The sequence below is a fragment of the Mesoplodon bidens genome (assembly GCF_964165515.1).
Source record: "Mesoplodon bidens genome assembly, chromosome: 11".
Lineage (NCBI taxonomy): Eukaryota > Metazoa > Chordata > Mammalia > Artiodactyla > Ziphiidae > Mesoplodon > Mesoplodon bidens.
In genome coordinates, this window is record NC_138167.1 from 26534985 (window position 1) to 26561811 (window position 26827).

Genomic DNA, 26827 nt, shown 5'->3' on the forward strand with positions numbered 1-26827 from the left:
GCTGAAGGCTTATGTACACTTTAATGTGGGAACAATTTAAATCAGTGATTCTTAACTTGGTGGGAAAGGCAGAGATGATGTTGGTCCGCTTGAGAACCCCTGGTACAGGAAGCCAATGTTACTGACGTTGTATTATATCCCTCAGGTGTGTTGGGGCAGAAAAAAAGATTGAGAAGCATTGGGTTAAATGATTTCTTGTTTGTTTTAAAATATAATTATGGCATGAGTCCCAACAGTGAGAGGATATACTGTAAGTTATTCACACTTTTCAATTAAGCTGAATATTTTTTTTAAGTAGGCTTACATTTCTGTGTTCTGATAATCGTGAATCTTCTGCTTGGTTGTGTTTTATAGGAACAAAGGAGAAACAGGCTAGCAAGAGAATTACCTTCAGCTGTATCACGAGACAAGGTAAAAAATGTTTTTAAAGCATATTCCCAATATGCAAAGATGGATTGGTAAGCCTCAGAATATTACTCAGTTCTAGGAGTAATATTTTCTTCTCACTTTAATATTCCATTGGCACTATTTCATTGTTTGAGTAAAGGTATACAAGTTTAAAAATAGGCTTTGAGTAATTTAAAGATAAAATATTTTGAATACATAGGAATAAATGCTTAAAGGTGGATTTTAAATATCAAGGCTTTAACAGAAATTCAGTGACTTTATCAACTTTGTAAAACTAGTTGAAATGACTAATGACTTTATTATAACAAGAAGGTTTTTTTGGAGAGAGAAGATGACATTATGTACATACCAGGTTTTAGTTACCTGTAATAGTTGCATGTATTAAAGTTTTTGTGTAAAAATCTGTTACCTTGAATTCTTTACCAGAAAAGATCTTATCAACTTCCAAAATCAAAATGAAGTTTTTGGATTTGGATTTTTCTTAGGAATTCATCTGAAGAAAGCCTTAAAGGTGACAATAGTACAGGAAATAAGGCAAAATAAACATTAATTTTATGTCCCATTACATTTTTTTCATGTTATTTTACTATTTTTATACAGAGGGGAAAATACATATTTATAGAATGTTTCTGAATGCATTTTTGGCATCCTTGATTTTTTTCCCTGCATTTTTTGCCTTTAGTCTTCTAAAGTTCCAAGTGCTTTGGCACCTGCCTCCCAGGAGCCCTCCCCTGCTGCTTCTGCTGAGGCTGATGGCAAGGTCTGTTCTGATTCTTAATCTAAGCCTGCATGCCTAGTTTGGTGCAACATAATCATCTGGAAACAATACACTGAACAGCAGAATATTAATATGGGATATTGTGCTAAGGTCAAATTTTAGTCTAATAGAAATTTAAAATAATTTAACAATGTATACTTCATAAAATAAATTATTGTTGACATGCTTTTGCTTGCAATATAGATGATGCACACAGAAAAAGAATTTAAAGAGGAAATTTTCAAGCCATTGGTATTTAAATTTTGCTTGTTAAACTGCATGTTTTAACATATCTTTTAACAGTTAATTCAGGACAGCAGAAGAGAAACTAAAAATGTGAGTCTTGCTTCAGAATGAAAACGTTGGTACCTTTGGTTCTCACCAAAACACTGTCTTCAAAACCACCGAAGAACTTGTTTGTAACAGTGGCATCCATCTCTTGTTGTCTGTGTTATGTTTTTAATGTTTCTCTTATCTAACTAACTTCTAAGATGGTATTCTAGTTTCAACATTGTTTTAAATAATAACAAAAGCCTTTCCCACTGTTTTCTATTACCTTCAAGAATAGTGTTGAATTTAATATTTTGGTAGGGAATTAAAATTCTGGAGATGGAAACTGTACTTTTGGACTTTTCCTCTTTAAAGGTTCTGAGATCTGTCCAGTGCTAATGGAGAATCCTCTAAGGCTTCTTTCTTATGCTTTCATTCAGTTTGCTCTCTTCACCCTAAATATATTTAGTAGTTTAACATGTGCCTCAACAGATTAAGCAAATTCAGAACGGGGACTGTGAGAGTTTGAGATTGTTGCCAATTCTTGATAACCTTTAAAAAAATTAAATAATCTGTAAGTTATTCAGATCCATTCTTATTTTTAGCTCTTTTTTTTTGCCATTTAGCTCCTTTCCTTACTTATTGTCCAGGTTTAAGATTCTGAACCTCAAATAAAACCTTATAAATGTCTTATCTTCTCTCAGCCCACTGTGCTAAGGTATTAAGAGAACCATCTAAATCATTGCTTTTTATTTAACTCCTGGTATCACTCTGAATTTGCTCACTTTCCTTAAGATTTCATATGATCTATCATTCACGTATAGTTAACACGCATTTAAAAATACACTCATTTTAAAAGTAACGTATAAATATACTACCTGTATATTGATATACATTATCTTAACTACATTTTAGAGACAAATTTTGTCCAGTGTTTTGATTCAGAATGATACCCAAAACATTTTTTAACATTTGCTGTAACACTCCTCTGTTAAATTTATATAAGCGATTTTTATTTCTATCTATAATTCTGGATGCCATTTTATCTCCATTTTAGATTGTAAAATCTTAAAGAACATCTAAAAACATCTCTTAAATGTTGATGAATTACTGTTTTCCCCATTATCCTAAACAGTTATTTTTCTTTTAGAAATCAAGACTAACAGATATCCTAAAAGAGAAGGTGCAAGAGCACTTGTGGTTAATGGTAGCACTAGATTTTTTTCAGCAGATCCTTTCTCAAGTAAAGGATTTCTACTTTTATCCTATGGTATTGACTATTAGGAACATAAACTGATTTGAGAAATATATAAAGTCTTAAGTTTTGGAGAATGAGTTCATTGAACTTTCAGAGAGGTCATAGTTCAACAGTGTTTAAAGTTACTTCGAAGAAATAATGTGAATAGTAGTTCTGGTTTTTCTTGTGCTTTTAATGAGCAGTCCTGTTGTAAAGGGCAGCTTCTACTTTTTCCACAATCTCTAGTGTTAGAGGAGTTGGAGAAGAGGAAAAATTTTGAGAAGTTAGCAGATAATAAAAAAGGAATTTAAAATATACTGGCTGAGGCCTTGCAAACAGTTTACAACAGAACCTTTTATTTATTTATAAACCACAGTGTTACTTCTGCCATTCTTTATTTCCTTTACAAATACACTTTTTATGGGCTGTGTTGTGTCTTCGTTGCTGCGTGTGGGCTTTCTCTAGTTGCGGCGAGTGGGAGCTACTCTTCGTTGCAGTGCGCGGGCTTCTCACTGCGGTGGCTTCTCTTTGTTGTGGAGCACAGGCTCTAGGCATCATGGGCTTCAGTAGTTGTGGCACGAGGGCTCAGTAGTTGTGGCTTGCGGGCTCTAGAGCTCAGGCTCAGTAGTTGTGGTGCACAGGCTTAGTTGCTTCGCGGCATGTGGGATCATCCTGGACCAGGGCTCGAACCCGTGTCCCCTGCATTGGCGGGTGGATTCTTAACCATTGCACCACCAGGGAAGTCTGAACCTCTTATTTAGACAGCTCAGGGTTCCAGTTATACATGCCACCCATCATCTCTTTCTGACCCTGCCATCTCTCTGAATAGATTAAACTCCAGGTGGTTACTGGATGTGTATTCTCCTTGACTGCTGTCAAAGGAAATTAACTTTGTTTAGTTAATATCAGTTTGATATGGTTGGTATAGGTTTTGGAACATGTTTTTTTCAGGTTGCATCTGGAGGTGGTGGGGTTGGAGATGGTGTTCAAGAACCAACAACAGGCAACTGGAGAGGAATGCTGAAAACTTCAAAAGCTGAGGAGTTACTAGCTGAGGAAAAATCAAAACCAATTCCAATTATGCCAGCCAGTCCACAAAAAGGCCATGCTGTGAATTTGCTGGATGTGGTAAGCTGCAGAATTTGCTTGAGGACAAATAACCAATTACCAGATAAACACTTTAAAAGACAAAAGGAACTGAAGTCTCAAAAACTTATTGAATGTTAAATGTTGTCCTTTCAAAATGGCACAAAAGTAACTTTTTTCTCCCCCTCACCCCATTTAGCCAGTACCTGTTGCACGAAAACTATCTGCCCGTGAACAGCGAGACTGTGAAGTTATTGAACGACTCATCAAATCTTATTTTCTTATTGTCAGAAAGAATATTCAAGACAGGTTAGTACTATGTTATATAAATCAGACTAGAATACTGCGAGATGATTTCATAATCTGTTTTGAAAATACACATATTTTTTAAAATTTACATTTTTATTCTAAATCAAATGGATTATCTGATTGTTTTGCAGTGTGCCAAAGGCAGTAATGCATTTTTTGGTTAATCATGTAAAAGATACTCTTCAGAGTGAGTTAGTAGGACAGCTGTATAAATCATCCTTATTGGATGATCTTCTGACTGAATCTGAGGACATGGCACAGCGCAGGAAAGAAGCAGCTGATATGCTAAAGGTATTACTGTGAATTTTTTTGAATTTTCTTACTTGGGTTGTAGGTATAAACATTTATTGTTTAAAATGCATTCTGATCCTTGGAGATATATATAGTCTTTGTATGATGGCTAATCTTTTTTTATGTTGGCACTTGCTTAGATTCAAATTTCAGAGAAGATACTGGTTAGTGTAAATCAACCACATATAAAGTGGAGAGGTTATCCCACATTAACTCAGATTCTTTCTTTGATATTCCTTGTTATTATAACTTAAGCATTTATAATTTTTATAATTTTCTTTAATGCAGGCATTACAAGGAGCCAGTCAAATTATTGCTGAAATCCGAGAGACTCATCTTTGGTGAAGAGAACTATGTCATACTGAGACTTCACTGACTTGCTAGTTACTGCCTACTTGAGTAGAATTTTATTTATGAACTCCTGTGTATTGCAATGGTATGAAGCTGCTCATGTGAAGACTGGCTATAAACTGAAAATTATACTCTGTATTGCAGAACGAATCACACATTTAATCCAAATAATAAATGGCTGTTTCTAAAATTTCCTAGTATATATAAAATACATCGTCTGTCTTGTGACAGTTTCATCTGAACTTAAAAAGAACTGTTAATAGTTCTAGTTGTACAAGCAGTTTGTCTGTGGATAAGATGACCTGTGTAATCTGCTAGTAGTCTTAAAGCTGCTGCCATAGCCCTTCAAGAATGCACCAAGACACCATGTCATACGACTATAATGCATGCACTATTATTTAAACCGAACTGGCTTTGAAAGAGGTGGGGTGACAAGTTACTCAGTAGTCAGTCACTATTCCACCTGTTCTTTGCTTTAGTTTTATTGAGCTTCTCAGAAACCTTTGATGTGTTTGTAAGAAAGCTGAACACAGGAGAGGATCTGTAACATTGACAATGATGTGATGTGCATATGTGTAGCTACAGTCCTTCCACTTCTGGGTCCACATTCCCCTGGTGCGTTAAAAATTAATCTTTGATCTTACTTAAACCTGGAAGCATGAGTTATGTTTTCCTGCATTAAGAACATCTAGCCTTGATTATCTAGTAAGACTTGGTAATGATCATCTTCCCTTTTAGTTTTCAGAAGTCCTAATAAATGCCCCTTGGTTTTCAAATATAATAGTAATAATTCAGATACATTTTTAAATTGGAGCCCTCAGACCATGCTTCAAGATTCACTTGGAGGTGGGACTTAAAACCAAATACTGTGGTGATTTTAAGTGTATCTTCTTCCTATTAGTTGTTAATAGTTACTTTTGCTTCACACCAACAAGGTACATTAGAATAGAAAGTAATGGTGGGGCTTTATTATTTAAAGAAAAACATCCTGACACACACACGTACTCCTAAAGGCTTTCAGGGGGTTGGGAGTAAGGTTTAGAACATATACACATTTTACCAAAATTCCCCAGGTGATTCTTGATATGAATTACATTATAAGTTTTAAAATGATAAATTACATATTGCAGATATTAAAGTCTATTTTTAAGTTACGACATTTATGAAGGACTATCGGCAGGAACATATGAATATGTCTGTTACTCTTGGCTAATGGCACCCATTTACTGTACTAAGAGACAAGAGACTCAGCAACTGATCTCAAACATAAAAAAACAGATTCAGTCTGATATGATATGGTACTACTTACTTATACTTAGCAGTACCATCTTCATAGAATACATGCTTCCAGAATGTTTATTAGCATACTTTAAAATCACTCTGCCATTGTTAAACATCAGTTTTGAAATTACAGCCATCCTATTTTACTTATTTCAGATAGGTCAGATGACTTCCATTCTAGTCTAGCTTTTTTAATTTGTAAGGGGGGAAGAAAACTTACAATGCACCTTTCTCCAGCAAATTTCAAATTGAAAACATTACCTGCTATGATAATGCACTTGCTAGTACTACACACTGTGTAAAAGAAAAACAGAGACAAGAGGTATGCAAAGAGAAAAACCTCTTTTTGTTGACACTTAAACTGAGTAAAGTTCTGAAATGCAGAGATGATCTCTGACATTTATAATGGATACCTGTATGTTCTTACTATGTAAATAAAGTTGCTGGTATGAAGTGACATTAAAGTTTGTCAATAAATGAATTCTTCCTAACTTTACTCCCAGAAGAAGGTTTAGATAAACTATAGCTTTTTTAACATATAAATCTACTTTGGAACATAGCAATACAGCTTATACTGTATGAAAGTTTTATGACTTTCTTCTTTTTAGATTTTCATAATTGACTGAGGTATTATTACATCTCCATTTTTTGTATATGAAGATAATGACTTGCTCCAAGTAATCCAGGTAGTAAATAGCTAGAATTTGAACTCTAAAGCCATGCTTTGCTGCCTGTAAGATTTTTCTAGAACACATCTTGATTGCAAACCATTTTGTATGTTTGTGCTTCACTTGATGCTCGGGAAACAGGGGTGCTATTACCTTTGATATTTCAGATGTTGGAAATAGTTCTGGAGAATCAACTTGCCTAAAGAATGTAGAGCTGAATTTAACTAAATCTTGATTCCAAATCCTTTAAATTTGACCTGAAAACTTCCCTTACTGGAATGTCTTTTGATATTCTCAAATGATTAGATATTTAGTATATATTTTTTGCCTCTATTTTATCTTGTTGGTTACTTAACTTTTTTTCAGTTCATCTCAAGCTGCAATCTGCTTGGGGACATAAGTTGAAACTTAAAACTAATTTAAAAGTTGATAAATTTATAAGACATTGCTACCTTTTTTTTTTTACTGTATTTAAAAAAACAAGACTATGAGTAAATTTAATTTTATGGAAACACAGTCAAGGGACTGGAAAACTGAATTAGAAGCTTTCTGAAAAGTCAAGTACTGACTTTTCTTTTCCTTGAAAAGAAAACTATTTCTACTGTAATTTCTAATGCCAGCTGTGGCTTCCTCTAACTTTTCTCCCTTTTTACGGAGAGCTGTATTTGCTTCCTAAACAACAAAAAACCTCTAATGAGATACACACCTAACATAAAAGTATCCACAATTACTTATACTACCTCTTTTTTATTGTTCCTCCTCATCTCCAGAACAGCAAGGACAGGATAGGAAAGACAGCATTTAGTTTTTCATGAAGCATAATTATTAAAATAGAGATTTAACCCTAGAAATCATGCTTTTCTGTGGTAGTCCTTAATGTTTAAGGATCAGGAAATAAAATATCCCACTATTACACAAACTTAACCAACCTATATAAATAATGAAATTACTCACACTGTGAGGCCTAGAGTACACTCCATTCTTTGTCTTTGAGTTGCATAAGTGAAGATATAAATTCGTACATCTTGAGAATGAATGATGGATAAGTCTGAACCACTGGAAGGAGTTTTCATCATAGCTGAAGCCATTTTATAATGTAGAAGTTCCTTTTTCCTATTTTAAGTAACGAAAGTCCATTCTTAAGAATATGTTGTCCAACAACTAAAACACTCTCAGGATTTGTTACTTGTCTGTGATTTATACTGACTCCACCTTCTGTTATCATCCGATACCTGAAAAATAAAAATGTTCGGTAACTAGATAAATCTAATCACTGTTGACTACTCCCAATAATACAGATACATCATTATTTCATTTAAATTTCAAAGGCTCTCCTATTGAAACCATTTAGCACTAAATTGTTATCTTCATGTTTATTAGATTCTGCCTCCCCTTTAACGTTCTAAAGGAGAAATTCAACTAATATTTTAAATAGGTTGGGCAACCCCACTACTCCCCAGAATAAAGAGGATACAGACTGAATGTGAGAGGGGTGTGTGAATCTGTTTACTTAGGGCCTCTGTTCTTGTGATCTTCTCAAATTGTGACCATCCCTAAGCTGACTGATCCCAGTGTATTTATACAATAGTGGTTATTTAAATGTAAGCCTTTTCCAATGCTGGAGAAAAAACTGACCAGGTTAGACTTAACTAGAGAGAGTATAGTAATACTAGATTTTAAAGAAAATTTAAGGTATTTTCAGCAGTAAGTACTCAGTTTTCACTTGATTCTAAGACTAACTTAACTTCTACAAGGAATGAGATGCCATTATCAGGAAAAACACCACCTCTGGAAACACAGGTTGTGAATTATAACTGTGAACCTAAAAGTTAAATAATCTTACCCTCGGGGACCACCTGGAATGGCATTTGCTTTGCGGCACGTATCTAGGACGCTTGTTCCAGGGTCAAGAACTAATTCAGAAAATGAAGCTTCTTTAAACAATTCTTTTAACTCTTGATCAGTCATGACCTCCAGTGCCTCTATGCTGCTATGATAAAGGGCTTGTGTACACCTGAAAAACACATTTTGAGAGCCACATCATGTTGAGTGCTTACTTAGATATGTGTTCTGAGAGCCACATCATGTTGAGTGCTTACTTAGACATGTGTTCTAACACCCAAAAACCAATTATGAAGTACCCATTATGCTCCAGATGGAAAGTTTTTCAAACAGCAACACTGATCTTGTATAATTTATAAGCTTAATTCAGGATAATCGTTCTTTCTAGTAAATGTAGGCTAGTACTTTAAAGCAGTTAACACTGACAGTCCTTGTTAGTGGTAAAAGATGACTCTAAAACATTGGTTCCAAATGTTCTCCAGTCTCTTAACTAATTAATCAAGTGTTCATTATTCTAAGAGGCCACCTTTTAGCAGAGTCCAGCCCTTCTTGTCCATGAACAAGCTTTGTTACTTCTGTAGCAAGTCGTTTCTGAGGACCCCGCTTTTCTGGCTCTTTGACATGCAGCTGCATTATGTGGTCAATCTCTGGAAGGGGCAGAAAAGTGAAGAGCTTCAGGTACCTTTGGGACAAAAAAAAAAACCCCGTTAGATTTATATAACATACCTAATTTTTATCTCCAGCTCCCTTACGCTTTAAAGAACGTCCTGCTTACTTTAGAATTTATTTTTAATTATGAAATATAACATACAGAAATGTACCGAAAATGACAATAATACACACACCACCCTGACTGAAGATGTTACTATTTTGCCATCTTTGTTTCAAATCCTTCCTTTTTAAAAAAGTCATAAAATAGTATAGATATAGATGAGGGCCCCATCCACCTCATATATATTCTCCTTCTTGCCCCAGAGACAACCACTAATCTAAATTTGTGGGCATCCTTCCCAAGCATGTTTTTATATTTTTGTTATCTGTGTATGTACCCATAAATAAAAACTGTGTAATTTAAAAACTGAAAAATATTTTATATGTATCATCTTTTAAAATCTTATCTTTGGTGAAAAGCATAGAGAAATACACAAACAACAGACATACAGTTTAATGAATCATAAAGCAAACAGCTGTGTAACTATCGCCTGTCTAGGTATACAACACTGCTCCTACCCAAATCCCCTCACCCCTCCAAGGTAACCACTCCTCAGACTTCTCATGGTAATTACTTCCTTGTTTTTCTTTACATTTTTACCATCTCAATATGCCTCCCTAAACAGCATCACTTAGTTTTGCCTCTTTTTAGACTTTATATAAACAGAATCATACAGGATATATTCTTTTTGGTTACTCTGGCACATCATTATGTTGGTGATTCACCCATGTTGCTGTGTGTACAGCTGCTGAGTACACATTCCATGTTATGAATGCTTTGTAATGTATTTATTTATTCTAGTGTGGATATTTGTGTTGTTCCTACTCTTGGACAGTGACTGATGGTGCTGCCATGACTATTCCCATGTATTTCTCTTGGTGCACATGTGCACTCATCCGTTAGGGATGTGCCCAGGGGGAGGGACTGCTGATCACAAGTCATGAGTATTTGACCTGAGTAGGCACAGCCACATATTTTTCCAAGTGGTTCTATACCTGTAATGTATGTGCTTGACATTAAGCTTTTGATTGCTTAATGCCAAGGTATCCATTTCAAAGACATCGATCTCGAATAAGCAATACTGCCAAATGTATGACACAGCTAGTACCAAACCAACCAGGTAAGGAACCAGGCTGCCGCCACTCATGAAAGTCCCCTTTCAGAAAGCCCCAGGTAGCCGAGATAACTGACTGCTTGAGTGACCCCCTTCACCTTTCCCACTCCCTAATTCTCACTCTACGTTTTAAATTAGCCAGTGAAGAGTGAACCTGCAAAATCCTAGGCACCCCAATAAAGGCAGAGCTCCGGGTCCATGCTCCCTCCTTCCCTATCCTTTTTTTTTTTTTTTTTTGCGGTACGCGGGCCTCTCACTGTTGTGGCCTCTCCCGTTGTGGAGCACAGGCTCCGGACGCGCAGGCTCAGCGGCCATGGTTCACAGGCCCAGCCGCTCCGTGGCATGTGGGATCTTCCTGGACCAGGGCACGAACCCGTGTCCCCTGCATCGGCAGGTGGACTCTCAACCACTGCGCCACCAGGGAAGCCCCTTCCCTATCCTTGACTCACTGTGTGGCCCCTGTAGTGCCATGTGCCCTTCAGAAACTGTAAGTAACAAATCTTTTTTTAAAGTTCTCTGATGATTATTGCTGAGATGTCTCTTACAATCATAAGGACCACAGCGCTGGTCCAGCCACAAGGTTGGCTCTGGCCCAGGAAATGTCTGTGAGGGCTCCTACAAGTAGTATGGGCCGAGGTGAGCACCCCCAGGCATTTCTAGCTCATGGTATCACTACCAACAGGCTGAGGCCCACACAACAACTGGCAATGGCATGGTTGGCAGCACTGCATGATTGCCTTTTAGCTTTGACTAGTTTACTAACTGGCTAACCCAGGTGGGCAACACCATTTGGGAGGACAGCAATGCATGCTGGAGGTCTATCATTCTATGTCTTTTGCATATCGCCTCTGCTGTGCTGCCGGCGGTATCCATCCCCAAACGTCACTGCTGCCATAATTCAACGATCTCCGCAGAGCAGTGTGATCAGTGATCAAGGCCATATGGTCTAATGAGATGATCAGACCACAAATTATACAGACCTTGATTGAGTACTAATGTACATGAAGGTCCTCCACATCTCAAGGCCAAGGAAAGCTAATGAGGGTGGAATGGACCCCAAGGCTATTATCACTGCCCAAGCTGAGGCTCTGAGCTAAAGGCAAGAGGAAAGGATAATTCCCATAGGTAAGGAGGAGGGAGACCTCCCCCTGGGACTGGTGGGTCATAATGGGATTACATTTCCTAACCTGGATGAATGGAACAGCCTTATAACAGGAAACTATTGGCAGAGCAAAAGGGGAAATACAGTCGAGGCTTGCTGTCCCTCTTTGTCCCCCAAACTCGATGGGATATCATGGGTCCAGTACCTGGTGTGATGTTGCTAAACAATGGACAAATATAAATGTCCTGAACATCTTGTGCCAATGCCTCGTAAGACCCCTGAGGAGGTACACCAGCTCCTTGATAATACAGAACCCCTATGGATGCTTCCTGGGTGTTGCTTAGTCTCGCTGAGTACCAACATTCCAAGGCTCACAGTGAATGGAAAACATGAGATTAGGCCTGTCTCCTGCTGTGCAAAAGTGGCATGGTCCAATGGGTTTATCACTTCTATGACCAGACTCACTCAAGTGACCCCCTCTTCATTCTAACCCTGAAGAAGTCCCATTTGACCCTGAGTCCAGAGAATTCTTTTTACAAAGTGCTCCCTCTAATCATGGGGTAGTGCTCCTACATTTTACTGGGTCTGTCAAAACCATTCAAAAGGCACTGGAGAGCACTGACAGTGTTCCTATACATGGAGGAAATTACTCATTAAACCACCACTGTGCTCAGATATAACAGGTACCAGGCCTTTTCATGTTCTGGAGGCAACACCCTCACCGCTCACTAATTCTTTGCCACAATCACGATCACATGCAAGTCTGCCACCTTCCACTGGGGCTAGGCACAACAATGTGTTTTGGAAGCTGCCCAGCAGGCAGTCCAACAAGCCCTACCTTTAGTCCCACCTGGCTCCACATTCCAAGTCAGTGCTTGACCATATCTGACTATGCTCCCTTGGAGTCTCTGGACCAAACGTAAGTCTACCTGATTTCCTATGGGGTTTTGGATTAAGTGCCTAACCCCGAAGAATTCTACTGGGTTCTTTTAGAAACTGAGGCCCTAACTGGCCCCCAATCAATACTACTCCCTAACGCCCTGGGTTAAGATGCCTCCGGCAGAAGCTTAATACCACAACTGATGCCTCTTTGGTAAAATGAAAATGGTACCTTCAGGAGAGGGCTAACCTTGATGTCAAAGCCTTTGAAAATTACAGGAGGCGGCTTCCCTGGTGGCGCAGTGGTTAAGAATCCACCTGCCAATGCAGGGGACACGGGTTTGAGCTCTGGTCCGGGAAGATCCCACATGCCAGGGAGCAGCTAAGCCCATGCACCACAACTACTGAGACTGTGCTCTAGAGCCCGGGAGCCACAACTACTGAGCCCACGTGCCACAACTACTGAAGCCCGTGTGCCTAGAGCCCGTGCTCCACAAGAGAAGCCACCACAATGAGAAGCCCGTGCACCACAACGAAGAGTATCCCCCGCTTGCCGCAACTACAGAAAGCCCATGCACAGCAACAAAGACCCAACACAGCCAAAAATAAATTAAAAAGTAGGGAAAACTCTATTATGATTCAGAGTTGTAATTATATATCTGAAAAATCAAAAAAAATTACAGGAAGGTGTAGCTTTCCTCATGATCAGCTGCTTGGGGAGCCCCTTGGGACCAACTGTCTGAGATGGACAGGGAATCCATATTCTTCACCAATGGCAGCACCACCATGTATGCACTGCAGCTTGCTGGAGGGCTGTAGCATTCCCCCGGTCTCAGGCACCTCTCTAATTGAAGAAGGCAGTCCCGGCTCAACCCAATTGGCAGAACTTGTAGCTGTTCACTTAGCCCTTAGGGAGCCATAAAGAGGCCTTTGGCAGATCCATATTTTCACAGACTCCTGGGCCATTGCTAATGGCCATGCGGTTTGGTCTGGCCAATGGCTAAGGGACAATTTTCTCATATAAGACAAGCCCATTTGGCCCAGACATGGAAGGAGTCCCCAATTCCTATCATTGTTACTTATGTTTCCGCTCAGACTACCTGCTCTATGCTGGAAGCCATTTTCAACAGTACTGCAGACTCCCTCACTAAGCCACCACACTGCCCAGCACAGACCCTTCCTACCAGCTTGAAAAATGGGCCCACACAACCTTGGGTCACCAAGGAATTAATGCCTTAACAGCTTGGGCTTAATTGAGGGGACTTCCCATCTCCTCAGCAGCAGCCAAAGTTGTGATAGACGACTGTATTCTCTGCTCCCAAACCAAACAATGGAGGATATCCAGATGGGGACATGTTCCCTGGGGAGACCAACCATGCTCCCATTGGCAGGCTGATTTCACTGGCCACTGCTCCCTTCTCCTGGGGCCTCCAGATATGCCTTCACAGTCATTAATACTTATATGGGACTCCTTTGGGCAACTCCCAAATCTCTTTCCTCACTAAATTTATTCTCGTTCCCTTTGGATTGCCAGACATTACTGACTCTGACCCACTTTACCCACTTTTTTTGAGATTAAACAAAGGGCTCTCCAACATAATATTCTTTGGAATTTCCATCTAGGCTATAGCCCCAGGCAGCTGGCCTCACTGAGCATCATTAAAGAGACACTCCTGAAATTAGTTTCAGGCAAGTGGTCCCCCAAATGGACTGAACTCTTGCTCCAGGCCCTCATCTTGTTTAATTCTCGCCTCCTGGGCCTTCCTACCCTATATACCAACTGTTATGCACACATCCAAATCCCACTTTTGGTCACCTCTGGCAATCCTCAAGCATTTACCCTCCAAGAGGACTCTCCATTCATGTAGAGTTCTTTATTTTTGCTCAACAGTGGTTTTTAATGTTCTGCAGGCAAGTATTATACATTTAAACATTTTTAAGGATTATTCCTAAGTTATTTTGATGATAGTTATGTCAAATGATATTTTTTTTGAAAAATTCACTTCTTTGTTTCAGGTGTATTTCTCATTAATTTATATTCTTCTAAGAGTTTAAGATATTGTGAATTAATGAGAAAATCACTTTAAAAAAGGACCTTCAAAAGGATCTTCTTTATGTTAAAGAAAAGGAACTTTAGAGGCAAAGGTGAAATAGAAGTCAAGTTTAAGATGAAAGGAGTAAAAAACTAGAATATGCAAGCAATAATGTCCTAAGAACCTGCTAGATGTAGATCACAAAATTGGCTCTAAGTTTTCTAGCACCCACAGTGGTTTTCTGCTTTAACCAACAAAAAGTGTTTAACTACAATGTTCTGTGATGTACTAGCCTTAAATAGAATCTACGTTAAAACAAACCAAAAAACCAAAAAACTATGAAGGGTACAGAGAGATTCAATGGCTAAAATTTATCATGAGCTTTAAAGAACTTAATTTTTCAACACACAATTAAGAACTCACCTTTCTACCAAATCATCTTGCTGCCTGACAAAAAATTGATACAATTCAAAAGGAGATGTCTTAGCTCTGTTTAGCCACACAGCATTGCCAGCAGACTTTCCCAGTTTCGCTCCAGTTGTACTTGTAATTAGAGGAACGGAGATTCCAAATACATCTTCTCCAGTCAACCTATGCATAAAGAAGAACTTTATTATGTGCTTTAAGCTCAAGTGGTGGTAGGTTCTGCTAATCATTTTCAGATTTCAGTCTGGTTTCTTGCTCTAAGAAAACTTCCTTGACCTCCTAAACCTGGATTCTTGTCCATCTTACTGCTTTCACAGCACTCTATTTTGACATTTGTCATTCTGAACTGCAATTGAACCAGTGACTCTGGGCAAGCCAAGGGGAAGTGCTGCATAACTGGGGCCTAGACATTTTTAAAGGTTGGCTAGGAAGGGGAGAGAAAACTGGGTAAAGAGGAGTCAGGTAGAGACACTAAAAGAAGTGTCTTAAAGGGATTTTAAACATCAGTAGCACATGAGCTAGTCCTGCAGTTCATCTCCCTCAAGAAAGTGCCACTGAAATCTACATTATTCGCCAAATATTTGGTGCTGAAACAAATTTTTTTGAGATGCCAACCAATGACTAACACTTAGCTTCACGGAAGGCGCAGAGCAGAGCAGAGACTCCTCAAGGAGGCCCAGTCACGTTCAGGTTATAAATGAAGACAAGCAGCCTTTCAAATCCGAAACACAGAAGAAGCTTCTTAAAAGCAGCAAACACATACAATCCGAATCCTGACTAGCAGCGTCTATTTCCTGCAGATCTATAATATGTCCCATACCTAATACCATTACTTCAGCCCTTAGTTCTCATTAGCCAGTGATATTAAATTAATCCCATTACGGACCCTTAATGGAGATAGAACCGACAAGGGCGGGAACGAAGCGCGTCATTCCACAATCCTAACAATGCAACACAGGCTGTTCGTGTGTAAATTATTTGGCCTAAGATTTCTTCAGGTCTAAAGGCGCTTACTTATGGATGAACTCGTATCCGGACATGATATTGCCCAGCTGATCAGATCCACCCAGCTGGACCCGGCATCTATAATGCTGGAACAGGTAGTAGAAATCATAGGCCTGGAGCACCTGGTATAGAAACTCGGCCAAACTCATGCCTTCGGCGCTCTTGAGCCGAGTCTGCACGCTCAGCCGGCTTAGCAGCGTGCCCATGCGGAAATGGCCGCCCACTGCCGCTAGGAAGTCCACCAGGTCCTGCTTCTGGTACCACGCCGAGTTGTCCAGCACGGTGAAGTTGCCCCAGGTCCGCCCATTAGCGAAGAGCTGCTGGTGATTAGCCGCCAAGGCTTTGAGCCCTTGGCGCAGGGCGCGCGCGTTGCTTTGCACTCGCTCTGCTTCCAGCGCCTCGCGCTCCTTGGTACGGCCGCTTGGGTCTCCCAGGCGCGCCGTGGCGCCTCCCACCAGGGCGATCACGTTGTGGCCCGCTCGCTGGAAGTGAAACAGGCCCAATAGCGCCAGCAGATGCCCCACATGAAGCGAGTCGGCCGTGGGGTCGAAGCCGCAGTAGATGGTCTGGGGAAAACTGCCCGCCGTGCCACGGTCGAAGAGCTCTGGGAGCTCTGTCTTCGTACCCCTCTCAGGGAAGAACTCCTTGAACAGACCCCGAGCCTTCTGCATCGCCAGCAACCCCTGAGCGCCCGAGTGGGCCTCACGCAGCCCCAGGGGTAAGACTCCTGACAGGCCTGGGGTACCAAGCCCCTGGCCACGGGAAACGCACCGTAAGATGGGCGCCGCCATGTTAGCGGCGGCACGAAGGGAATGCTGGGATCTTAGAGGTCCACCACACCCCTCAGTGCCCGCCTCCTACAATTCCTACAGAATTTACTTGTCTTTTTTTCTGCGCATGCCCACGTAGGGCGGGGCGGTTAGTTACGGAGCTCCGCAGCCTTGGAGTTCTGACTACCTGGGTGCAGTTTCCGCTTAAAGTCTGGTCACCTTAAGTACCTTAAAACTTAATTTCCTCATCCGTAATTTGGCTGTGTTTATGATAATAGTTCCTATCTCAGATGGATGTTGTGAGAATTAAGAATTAAGGCACCTGGCACATATTGAGCGTTCTAAAATATTAGCTTTTGTTTAAACTTTCACGTAAAAATAAGTTGTGTTGCGCAAGTTGTTTGAAATCTCGGTCCTCTGCAAAAATTTGTTCACAGAAGTTGTGAGGGGTCAGGAATTGGTTTAACCTCATGGAGAGATAACGGGGTTGGCGTCGAGACGCAATTTCGTAATACTGATTTCCAAATGGAGGGGAACACCTCAGCCCCCAGTATTTATTAGCCTCTCCAGGAGGTGGCAGTCTTGTCCAAGCTATAACGAGATAAAATTCAATAAATGCAGAAAGCCCCGTTTTATTAATTTATTTCAATTACAGGTAACCAAGTGGGACACAGCTTTGGCATAAGTGGATTCAAATTAGTAATCACATTGGCACAGCAATAGCCAGGTGCTAACAGTCCTCCAAGCACTAGGGATGGGGGGTCTGTCTGGCAGCTGGCTGGCAGGGATCCAACTCCAAAACTCCCTTTTAAAGTATCATTTATGGGATCACTTGCAATGCCAACTGTCTTAGATAAAGTTTCCTGGGAAAGAGACTCGAGTGGGAGATTTGTGTGCAGAATTATTGGGGTGTGCCCTTGGAAACGACATCTGTACTGAAGTGATGGAAGCAGGGTTGAGCAGAGGAAGGAGTTTCTCTATGAACACTTTTGCAATAGAGGCTTCAGGCAACCCCATAGGGGGCTCTGGAGCTGGGATTTCCTTTCAGAGTCATCCTGATTAGAGGCAAGGGGGCATGCCTTTGCACCCTGTTACTGAACTGTCCTTAAATGTGGAATGCCCCGCTGTGAGTCAGCAACCAGTACTCTCAGCGGCTGGGAGATTAAGTGCCTTGGTCCTGAAGCAGGCATCTGGGCCATGCTCCAAACCGTTCCCTAAAGGATCTTTTCCATTTCTTAACATTATAAAGTGACTTAACAGAATGAAATATTATTGTTAAAAATTAGTTTCTTTGTATATGTGATTATCAATGAAGTGAGTTTCTCATTGCCAAACAGTAACTTCAGTAGGAATTTTAGATACTTATTCATCAGGCTATGTATTTGTATCCCAAATCCCATAATTTTTTTCCCCCAAAGCACATAAACTGAATGATTTAGTTTAATATCCGCAAGAGCCAAACTGAATCTTGAAAATGAAGACACGGCAATATTTTCCTCCAGAAAATGAACATTTGAAGGAAGAAACATTTCTTTAAAAAAAGTTGGGCTTCCCTGGTGGCGCAGTGGTTGGGGGTCTGCCTGTCGATGCAGGGGACACGGGTTCGAGCCCTGGTCTGGGAGGATCCCGCATGCCGCGGAGCAGCTGGGCCCGTGGGCCACAACTGCTGAGCCTGCACGTCTGGAGCCTGTGCCCCGCAGCAAAAGAGGCCACGATGGTGAGGGGCCCGCGCACCGTGATGAGGAGTGGCCCCTGCTTGCCGCAGCTGGAGCGAGACATCACGCAGAAAGGAAGACCCAACACAGCCAAAAGTAAGTAAATAAATAATAATTAAAAATGAGTATCTGCTTATTAAAAAAAAAAGAAGCTGTGCGGTGGTTTGTTTTTTTAAAAAAAATTTATTTGTAAAAGACAGCCTCTTGCAACAAGGTTTTGTATTTATATTTTCATTCTATCAATTAAAGTGATATTTAAAACTGCATTGAATGTAATTCATTGAATGTCTATCATTATCTTCCTGCCTCAGTTTAAAAGATACTAGAGTAAAAAATATTTACAATTCCTTCTGGTCCTGAAGGAAATAAGCAGGGCATGTTCTAATTCTCATGTTGCTATTCAAAATATCTTAAAATTTGCCATCATAACCAGTTTAGCTGCAGTCTTGTTTCACACCACTTTGATCAGGGACATATTTCAGTATGTGTAGCAGGACATTCTCCTGAGCACACAGCAGATGGTGCTTCCTATTTAGTACCTAACACACAGGAAGATTTGAACATTTTCAAAGGAGTATCTTTCATTCTTGAGGTTTCTGGTTAATATGACAAGTAACTATCTGTGACTTTTACAGGTATGTTAGTAATTCTATACCAGAAACTATGACTTCATATTGTGGTTTAGTTACTTAGTCACTTCAGGAGATCATACTTCTTATAGACCTATACGTGTTTCACCATTACTTGATTGCCTGTGCTTAATAGAGAAGAACTTTTGTGTACAATGAAAAACAGAAAAATTTTATCTGACATTAGAATTTATTATAAGGTCTTTATAGATTTGAGTTCTGCTTGGTGTCTTCTTAAATTTAGTTGTATTTCATGAACCCGTAGTGAACTCTGGTACAGAAGGTAGTATCAGAACAGGTGCTATGTGAGACTTGACAGTGGCTCAATAACAGCAAGTTATTTCCTTTTTATAATTTGTCTTGGTGTAATAGGAAGAGTGCAGCTTTGTCTAAAAAATGGAAGCAATTGAAGAAGGTGGGACTTTTAAGTCTTTGGAATTATATACATGGCTGAAATTTTATGATGCTGGAACTTGATTTGAGCCTGGGGTAAGTAAAGGGGCACAAGTTGATTCTTGCTGGGTTTTTTGGCTTCAAAAGTGAATGAACAATGTTAAAAAGTATTTTAGAAAATATGGTTTATCTCAACTGTGATAACTTGAGGTTAGCTAACCTTGAATTAGGGGGACATGTATTTCATAATTACTCTTTCCTGAAACAAAATGCCATATAAATATTCATTTTGAAGGAATCTATGTTTTATATGGTTTGATTTTCAAAACGTAAACAATTATAAATATAATAGCATTTAAAAAGCATAAAGAGAGTAAAGATTAATAGTGTTTTAACTGGCCTTTCACAAGTTATGCCCTACAGTTTAAAGTTAGGCACTCCTACTTAATTCCGAAGTGTTTATCTGTAACACGGTACATATTCAGACTATAGCAGAGATCTGCCTGGGGCTGAAATATGAGCTTATCTAAAGGTCACAGCAAAATGACAGCAGAAAGAAGGATGAGGAATTCTGATCATTATAATTACTATAAAATATTGTTCTTACTTGTGTTTCCTTTTTTCTCCTGGAGACTGCAAGTATAGGTTTGTTCTGGAACAAAAGTGGTGACATAGGATGCAGAAAGAAGTGGCTAGGAATAAGGAATAGAAATTGTAAGGTATTTAGTGATGGCCTTCCTTCCAGATAAAGTATTTCCACGATATTTCTATTTCCTACTACTTGAAAAAAGAAAAAAATAATTTCTAAAGGCTGGTTTTGAGCCTTTGTATAGTAATTAATAAGTCAGTCTGCCTCATAATTTCATCTTCTCTCATGGCTTCACTGTTGCCAATATTCTTGAAACACCATAAATCCTAAAGAATCCTCCCACCCCTTCCACCCTTACCTGCAAGCCAACCCTTCCCATTTCATTCCAAACAAATTCCTTCTAGGAACTTTCCTTTGCATTAGGTGGGATGTTTTCACTATCGAAGTTTTCATGTCCCTAAAATATATTAAAATGTGAAATCAATAATGCTCACCCTCCTCACAAGAAAGTCCATTAAATTTGATTAAAAGTATAAATTTATGCAGATCAAGTGCCTTGAAACCTAGTCTACATCCTTTTATTGAAGTGGGTCTGATGCTTTTTGAGTTGGTGGTCATCTTAATGTCCAAACATTTTTCAGAAGAGATTAGCTCTTTGAAGCTGTTGGTTGCAGGAGCATATTAGACCAAAAAACAAACCCCCCAAAAAACCTGTTACTGGGCTTCCCTGGTGGCGTGGTGATTGAGAGTCCACCTGCCGATGCAGGGGACACGGGTTCGTGCCCCGGTTCGGGAAGATCCCATATGCCGCAGAGCGGCTGGGCCCGTGACCCATGGCCGCTGAGCCTGCGCGTCCGGAGCCTGTGCTCCGCAACAGTGAGAGGCCCGCGTACCGCAAAAAAAAAAAAAAAACCCTAAAAAACCAAAAAAAAAAACCCCAAAACAAACAAAAAAAACCTGTTACTAAATGTGAATTTTCTTTCTGAACTGGAGTTTAAAGGACACAAACAGGTGTTCATTCTTTGTTATGCTACTTTCGTAGTCAGTGGAATAATGTATAGGGTTCACAGTTGCTTTAAGTATATGTACCTGATCCCATACTGATGTGGCTGGATAATATTTTGAGATATATTTTTTTTAATCCTTCATTTTCCCCTTTCTATTCTATCCATTTAAGCTGACAGAAAGTTCCGTGTGTCAGTGCCTAGGGGAAGTCAGGGAGGAATGCAGAATAAGTCTGGAATTTTTGTGGCTTCTATTTCCAAAAGTCAAAAACCTAGAGACAGGCTGAAGTTTGAGGAAATAAGCTTGGAGAAAGTGACAGGATTCTCCTTGTTAAGGAGGGCCCTCATCCTGGGCAGGAGAGCCTGGGTTGTTGACCCTGCTTGCAAGAGGAGCTATGCAGTGCTGCCTGGCCTCAAGGAGATGGTCCTGGTGTACCTCAGGCCTGGGGTTCCTGGCGTACCTCAGGCCTGGGGTTCCTGGCCTCACCAAAGATGCCTCTGCTCCATTTGAGACAGGGTAGTGCCTCAGCACTAACTGGAGGTCTCAGAGAACTGCCTTGGGCTTGACCAACGAAGATGGCTAGAGTGATCAGAATAGGTTGGAGATTATTATTTCCTGGGACTCATGAAGGATGATCAAATTTTGATGAAAACCTGTAAGGGGAAAGAAAGGAGCCCAGTGATGATGGAGAAGCAATTTTCCACCATTCTAGTTGTTGAGGACTCAGAAGTTTGTTCATTCACTTAATAAATTTTTATTAAAAGTATTCAATGAATCAGGCACTGTTCTAATGGCTCAGACACATTCATGAACCAAAGAAAGATCCCAGCCCTAGTGGAGAAGAAATTGCTTATGAAGTTATGTTTCGCTGAGTGGTCCTATTCTTCACCAACTTCCTTTTTCTGATCCAGGGTCCTTTTCCACCCCTAGGCCTTGGAGCAGAGAGAGGGAATGACTCCAAGGTTATTGCTCCAGGAACATGCAAGTTAGGATGGGGCTATGGGAGAGAAGCATTGTGGAGAATATGACAAGAGAAGGACACCCCTTGTGGAAGAGTGATGTAGAGTTAAAGGGGCCAAAGAATTCAAACTGTTCTTCCCTTTTCAATCTGCAGTTATGTCTTCCTTCACAATTGCAGCACTGAATTTTTTTTCCTAAAATAACTCTTTCCCCAACACCTTCTTTTCTGCTCTGAGTTTGGTGATAGCTGGTGCAGTCCACACCAACATTTTGTTTCACAGGATCATGCTTCAGGGGTTATTGGCAAGCCACAGGAGCTACTTATTTGTTTGACAATGTGACGGGCAAAGTGAGCTTGTCTCCTAGGAACAGAATCTTGGAGACACCAGTTTTGATTGTATTTTGAAAAGATTAGTGCAAAAAGAAAATGTCTTCAGGCAAGATAATTTTTGAATTTTCCTATTTCTCAATTTACCTTAGTAATTTTCTGGTCTCTTTGACATAGTGTACAAATGAGACAATCAACTCATCATTGTCCTTCCATCATGGCCAACTGATATGTCTCCATGAGAGAAGAAGTAATACAATAAGCAATCAGTCTATGTTTTGTAGAGCATTTCCATTTTGATTCAATCTATTTTTGTATTTTTCTTTTTAGTGTCTTCCGTATAGGGTTTATGTGTTTCTGTGTAAGCACTATGGCCAATTATTGAATGAGAAGCAAGTCTGGAAACATCTTCTAACTATTCTATAATGAGAACAAATACCTTACATTTACTTGTCTCAAACAGAAAAGTCAAACATCACTTCCTTTATCCTCAGAACAACAAGAAAACGTGGTTCTGATTTGTGGTACAAAGGACTAGGAGTCATAGAACTGGGTAGTTGTCTCAGCTCAGCCTCCACTAATTGTACTCCTTAGATAAGCCACTTAACACTATAGGCCTTAGTGTCCTCATTTTACAGATAAAAGGGCTAGAGTAGGTTATCTCTAAAATCCCATCCAGCTCTAAAATTCTGAGATGCCTGTTTGCTATTAGATTAGTCAAAGTTCTCGTTTATTGTTTCTTAACTTTATCTTCATTATTTAAGCTGCCACACTAGAGAGGACGTCAAAAGTGTGTTCATCTATCTCCTCCCCTATTGATTTACTTAAGTAGTAGAAGCACGTTTAAGTCAATGTCTACATGGCTGTAATTAGAGTCAAATTGTTTTATGATAACATTTGAAAAATGAAGATTTAGAAAGTGACAATTAACCAATGAAACATGGATCATATTTGCAGAAATGTTTAGTTTTAGTCCACAGTGATCTCATTCAGAGCTGTCCATGGGTGAGAAACCAAACTGGAAGGGTCTCACTAACAGAGAAGGTAAATGAGAATGACTCCTCTATATGCTCAGAGCTATTTTTTCTGAAACCAGAGGAAATCTTAGGTACCCATGCCCCTCTTCATTATGCATTTTATGAAACTGTTCTCCAAGCATGGAGTTTAAGGAAGATTTAAGGTAGCGGGAATCAGGGACACTTTTGTTGGTGTCAGATTGTGACCAAATATATACACTAATTGAGACACCTTCCCTATGAACTCCTAATATTATTTTATACTACACACTTGAGAATGCATCCTGTAGGTAGGTGACCATAAGCCCTGGTTTAGAGGCCTCTTGTCTCAGCCTAATTCTTTCTCTTTTTCTCTCTTTCTTATTGAAGTACAATTGACCTCCAACACTGTGTTAGTTCCTGGTGCACAACATAGTGATTTGATATGTCTATACATTTCAAAATTATCACCACAATAAGTCTAGTTACCATCTGTCACCATACAAAGTTATTACAACATTATTGAGTATATTCCTCACACTGTATATTTCATCCCTGTGACTCATTTATTTTGTAACTGGAATTTTGCACCTCTTAATTTCCCTCACCTATTTCACTCATCCCCCACTCCCCTCTCCTCTGCCAACTACTTATTTGTTTTCTGTATGTGAGTCTGTTTCTGTTTGTTATATTTGTTCCCTTGTTTTTTAGATTCCACATAAAAGTGATAACATATGGTATTTGTCTTTGGCTGATTTATTTCACTTAGCATAATACCTTCTAGGTCCATCCATGTTGTTGCAAGTGGCAAGATTTTATTCTTTTTTAAGATTCCATCATACACACACACACACACACACACACACACATTCCACAGTTTCTTTATCCATTCATCAATCAATGTGTACTTAGGTTGCTTCCAAATGTTGGCTATTGTAAATAGTGCTGCAATGAACATAGGGGTGGGTATATCTTTTTGAATTACTGTTTTCCTTTTATTCGGAAAAATACCCAGGAGTGGAATTCTTGGATCATATGATAGTACAATTTTTAATTTTTTCAGGAACTTCCATGCTGTTTTCCGTAGTGGTTGCACCAACTTACATTCCCACCAACAGTGTACAAGTGTTCCTTTTTCTCCACATCCTCACCAACACTTGTTATTTCTTGTCTTTTGGATAATAGCCATTCTGACAGATGTGAGGTGATATCTCACTGTGGTTTTGTTTTGCATTTCCCTGATGATTAGTGATGTTGAGCACCTTTTCATGTGTTTACTGGCCGTCTGTATGTTTTCTTTGAAAAAATGTCTATTCGTGTCCTTTTCCCATTTTTTAATCAAGTTTTTTTTAAATGTTGAGTTGTATAATTTTGGATATTAACCTCTTATCAGATATATGGTTTGCAAATATCTTCTCCCATTTAGTAGGCAGCCTTTTTATTTTGTTGGTAGTTCCTTTACTGTGCAAAAGCTTTTTAGTTTGATTTAGTCCCATTTGTTTATTTGTGCTTTTGTTTCCCTTGCCTGAGGAGACATTTCCAAAAAATCATCACCAAGATCAATGTCAGGGAGCTTACAGCCTATGTTTTCTTCCAGGAGTTTTATGGTTTCAGGTTTTACATTAAGTCTTTAATACACTTTAAGTGTGTTTTTCTGCATGGTGGGAGAGAGTAGTCAATTTGATTTTTTGCATGTAGCTGTCCAGTTTTCCCAACCCCATTTATTGAAGAAGCTGCCTTTTCTGCATTGTATTTTCTTGCCTCCTTTGATGTAGGTTAATTGCTAGTCTAAGTGTGCGTTCATTTCTGGGCTCTCTATTCTTTTCCATTGATCTATGTATCTGTTTTTGTGCCAGTATCATACTGTTTTGATTACTGTAGCTTTGTAGAATAGTTTGAAGTCAAGGAGCATGATACCTCCAGCTTTGTTCTTCTTTCTCTATATTGTTTTGACTATTGGGGGTCTTTTGTGTTTCCATACAAATTTCAGGATTATTTGTTCTAGTTCTGTGAGAAATGCCATTGGTATTTTGATAGGGATGTCATTGAATCTGTAGATTGCCTTGAGTAGTAGGGTCATTTTAACTATATTAATTATTCCAAATCCATGAGCACAGTCTATCTTTCCATTTCTTTGTGTCATCTTCAATTTCTTTTCTCAATGTCTTATATGATTTATTCCTAAGTATTTTATTCTTTTCAATGCAATTATAACTGGGATTGTTTTGTAAATGACTCTTTCTGTACTTCCTGGACCTGGATGTCTGTTTCCTTTCCCAGGTTAAGTAAGTTTTCAGCTAATATTTCTTAAAGTAAGTTATCTGCCCCTTTTTCTTTTCTCCTTCTGACCCTTACAATGTGAATATTAGTATGCTTGATGTTGTCCCAGAGGTCTCTTAAACTGTCCTTATTTTTAAAAACATCTATTTTATTTTTTCTCATCAGCTTGGATGAGTTCCACAACTCTGTCTTCCAGTTTGTTGATCTGTTCCTCTGTATCATCTAATCAACTATCATCTAATCTTTTTTCAAATTATTCCCTCTGTGCTGGGTCTTGAGTGTGTGAGAATTTCATGTGAGATTTTGCATGTGCCCTTTAAGAGTGGAGTCTCTGATAGCACAGGGAACTCTACTCAATACTCTGTAATGGCCTATGTGGGAAAAGAATCTAAAAAAAAAAAAGGAAAAAGAGAGAGAGTGGATATATGTGTATGTGCAACTGATTCACTTTGCTGTACACCTGAAACTAACACAACATTGTAAATCAACTATACTCCAATAAAAATTAAAAAAAAAAAAGAATGGAGTCTCTGTTTTCTATAGCCCTCCAGCTCTCCTATATGTAGCCCCACCCCACCCCGCACCCTCAGGCCTTCAAAGCCAACTTTCCCAGGGGGCTCATCCTCCTGGTGCAAAACCCCCAGGCTGGGGAGCCTGATATGGAGTCTGGACCCCTCGCACCTTAGGGAGAATGTATGCACTTGTGACTATCCTCTCATTTGTAAGTCACTTACCCTGGGGGTGTGGGTCTCAACTATACCATGTCTCTGCCCTTCCTACCTGTCTTGTTGTGGTTCCTTCTTTATGTGTTTAGTTGTGGAAATTTTGTTCCTGCTAGTCTTTAGGTTGTTCTCATTGATACTTGCTCTGTAAATAGTTGTAATTTTGGTGTGCCCATGGGAGGAGGTCTTCCTACTCTGCCATCTTGGTCACCTCAGACTAATTCTTAATATGGCCCTTTTACTCTCAAAAGTGTGCTGTTTTGACAATAAATTATATGGTATTTCTATCTAAAGATTCTACCCTGGAAAAACAATTAATCCAAATTTTTTTATTAGTTAGGAGTTTTTGTTTGTTTGTTTTGGTTTTTAGGTACGCGGGCCTCTCACTGCTGCGGCCTCTCCAGCTGCAGAGCACAGGCTCTGGACGTGCAGGCCCAGGGGCCATGGCTCACAGACCCAGCCACTCCACGGCATGTGGGATCTTCCCGGACCGGGGCACGAACCCATGTCCCCTGCATTGGCAGGCGGACTCTCAACCACTGCGCCACCAGGGAAGCCCAGTTGGGAGTTTTTAATATATTTTTCGGAGGATTCTTGGATAATGAATTTATTCTCCATATTAATATGAGTTTTTAATAGTCAAAATGGTAGGGTGAATGGACATACAGAA

At 39.6% G+C, this 26827-nt stretch overlaps 2 protein-coding genes across 6 annotated transcripts in view; one reads left to right on the plus strand and one right to left on the minus strand.

The window, feature by feature from the left end:
• The window catches only part of DNM1L (dynamin 1 like), a 63665-nt gene extending 57211 nt beyond the window's left edge, over positions 1-6454 (plus strand). The window contains exons 14-20 of one of the 4 annotated variants that reach the window (XM_081250092.1): positions 355-411; positions 1091-1168; positions 1469-1501; positions 3624-3800; positions 3958-4067; positions 4199-4358; positions 4647-6454. In XM_081250092.1, coding sequence (XP_081106218.1) covers positions 355-411; positions 1091-1168; positions 1469-1501; positions 3624-3800; positions 3958-4067; positions 4199-4358; positions 4647-4703 — 672 coding nt within the window. In that variant the 3' untranslated portion in view covers positions 4704-6454. The remainder of the gene's footprint in view (positions 1-354; positions 412-1090; positions 1169-1468; positions 1502-3623; positions 3801-3957; positions 4068-4198; positions 4359-4646) is intronic. The other 3 variants (XM_081250091.1, XM_081250093.1, XM_081250094.1) reach the window with 3 other exon arrangements.
• Positions 6455-6591: 137 nt separating this feature from the next.
• Positions 6592-16722, minus strand: YARS2 (tyrosyl-tRNA synthetase 2). Of its 2 annotated transcripts, XM_081250095.1 has the most exons (5): positions 15781-16716; positions 14764-14931; positions 9027-9182; positions 8502-8672; positions 6592-7890 (listed from the first exon to the last, which is right to left on the minus strand). In XM_081250095.1, the coding sequence occupies exons 1-5, from the start codon at positions 16560-16562 to the stop codon at positions 7731-7733; spliced, it is 1437 nt and encodes a 478-aa protein (XP_081106221.1). In that variant the 5' UTR covers positions 16563-16716; the 3' UTR covers positions 6592-7730. The 2 variants fall into 2 exon arrangements, with proteins under 2 accessions (XP_081106221.1, XP_081106222.1); XM_081250096.1 differs by lacking the exon at positions 8502-8672 and having other exon boundaries at positions 15781-16722.
• Positions 16723-26827: the final 10105 nt, after the last annotated feature.

Coding starts and splice junctions, on each gene's coding strand:
- YARS2 (XM_081250095.1), bottom strand. CDS start 16,562: ATGGCGGCGCCCATCTTACGGTGCGTTTCCCGTGGCCAGGGGCTTGGT. Junction 14,932..15,780: donor GGATACGAGTTCATCCATAA/GTAAGCGCCTTT, acceptor CTTTATGCATAG/GTTGACTGGAGAAGATGTAT. Junction 9,183..14,763: donor CAAGATGATTTGGTAGAAAG/GTGAGTTCTTAA, acceptor TTTGTCCCAAAG/GTACCTGAAGCTCTTCACTT.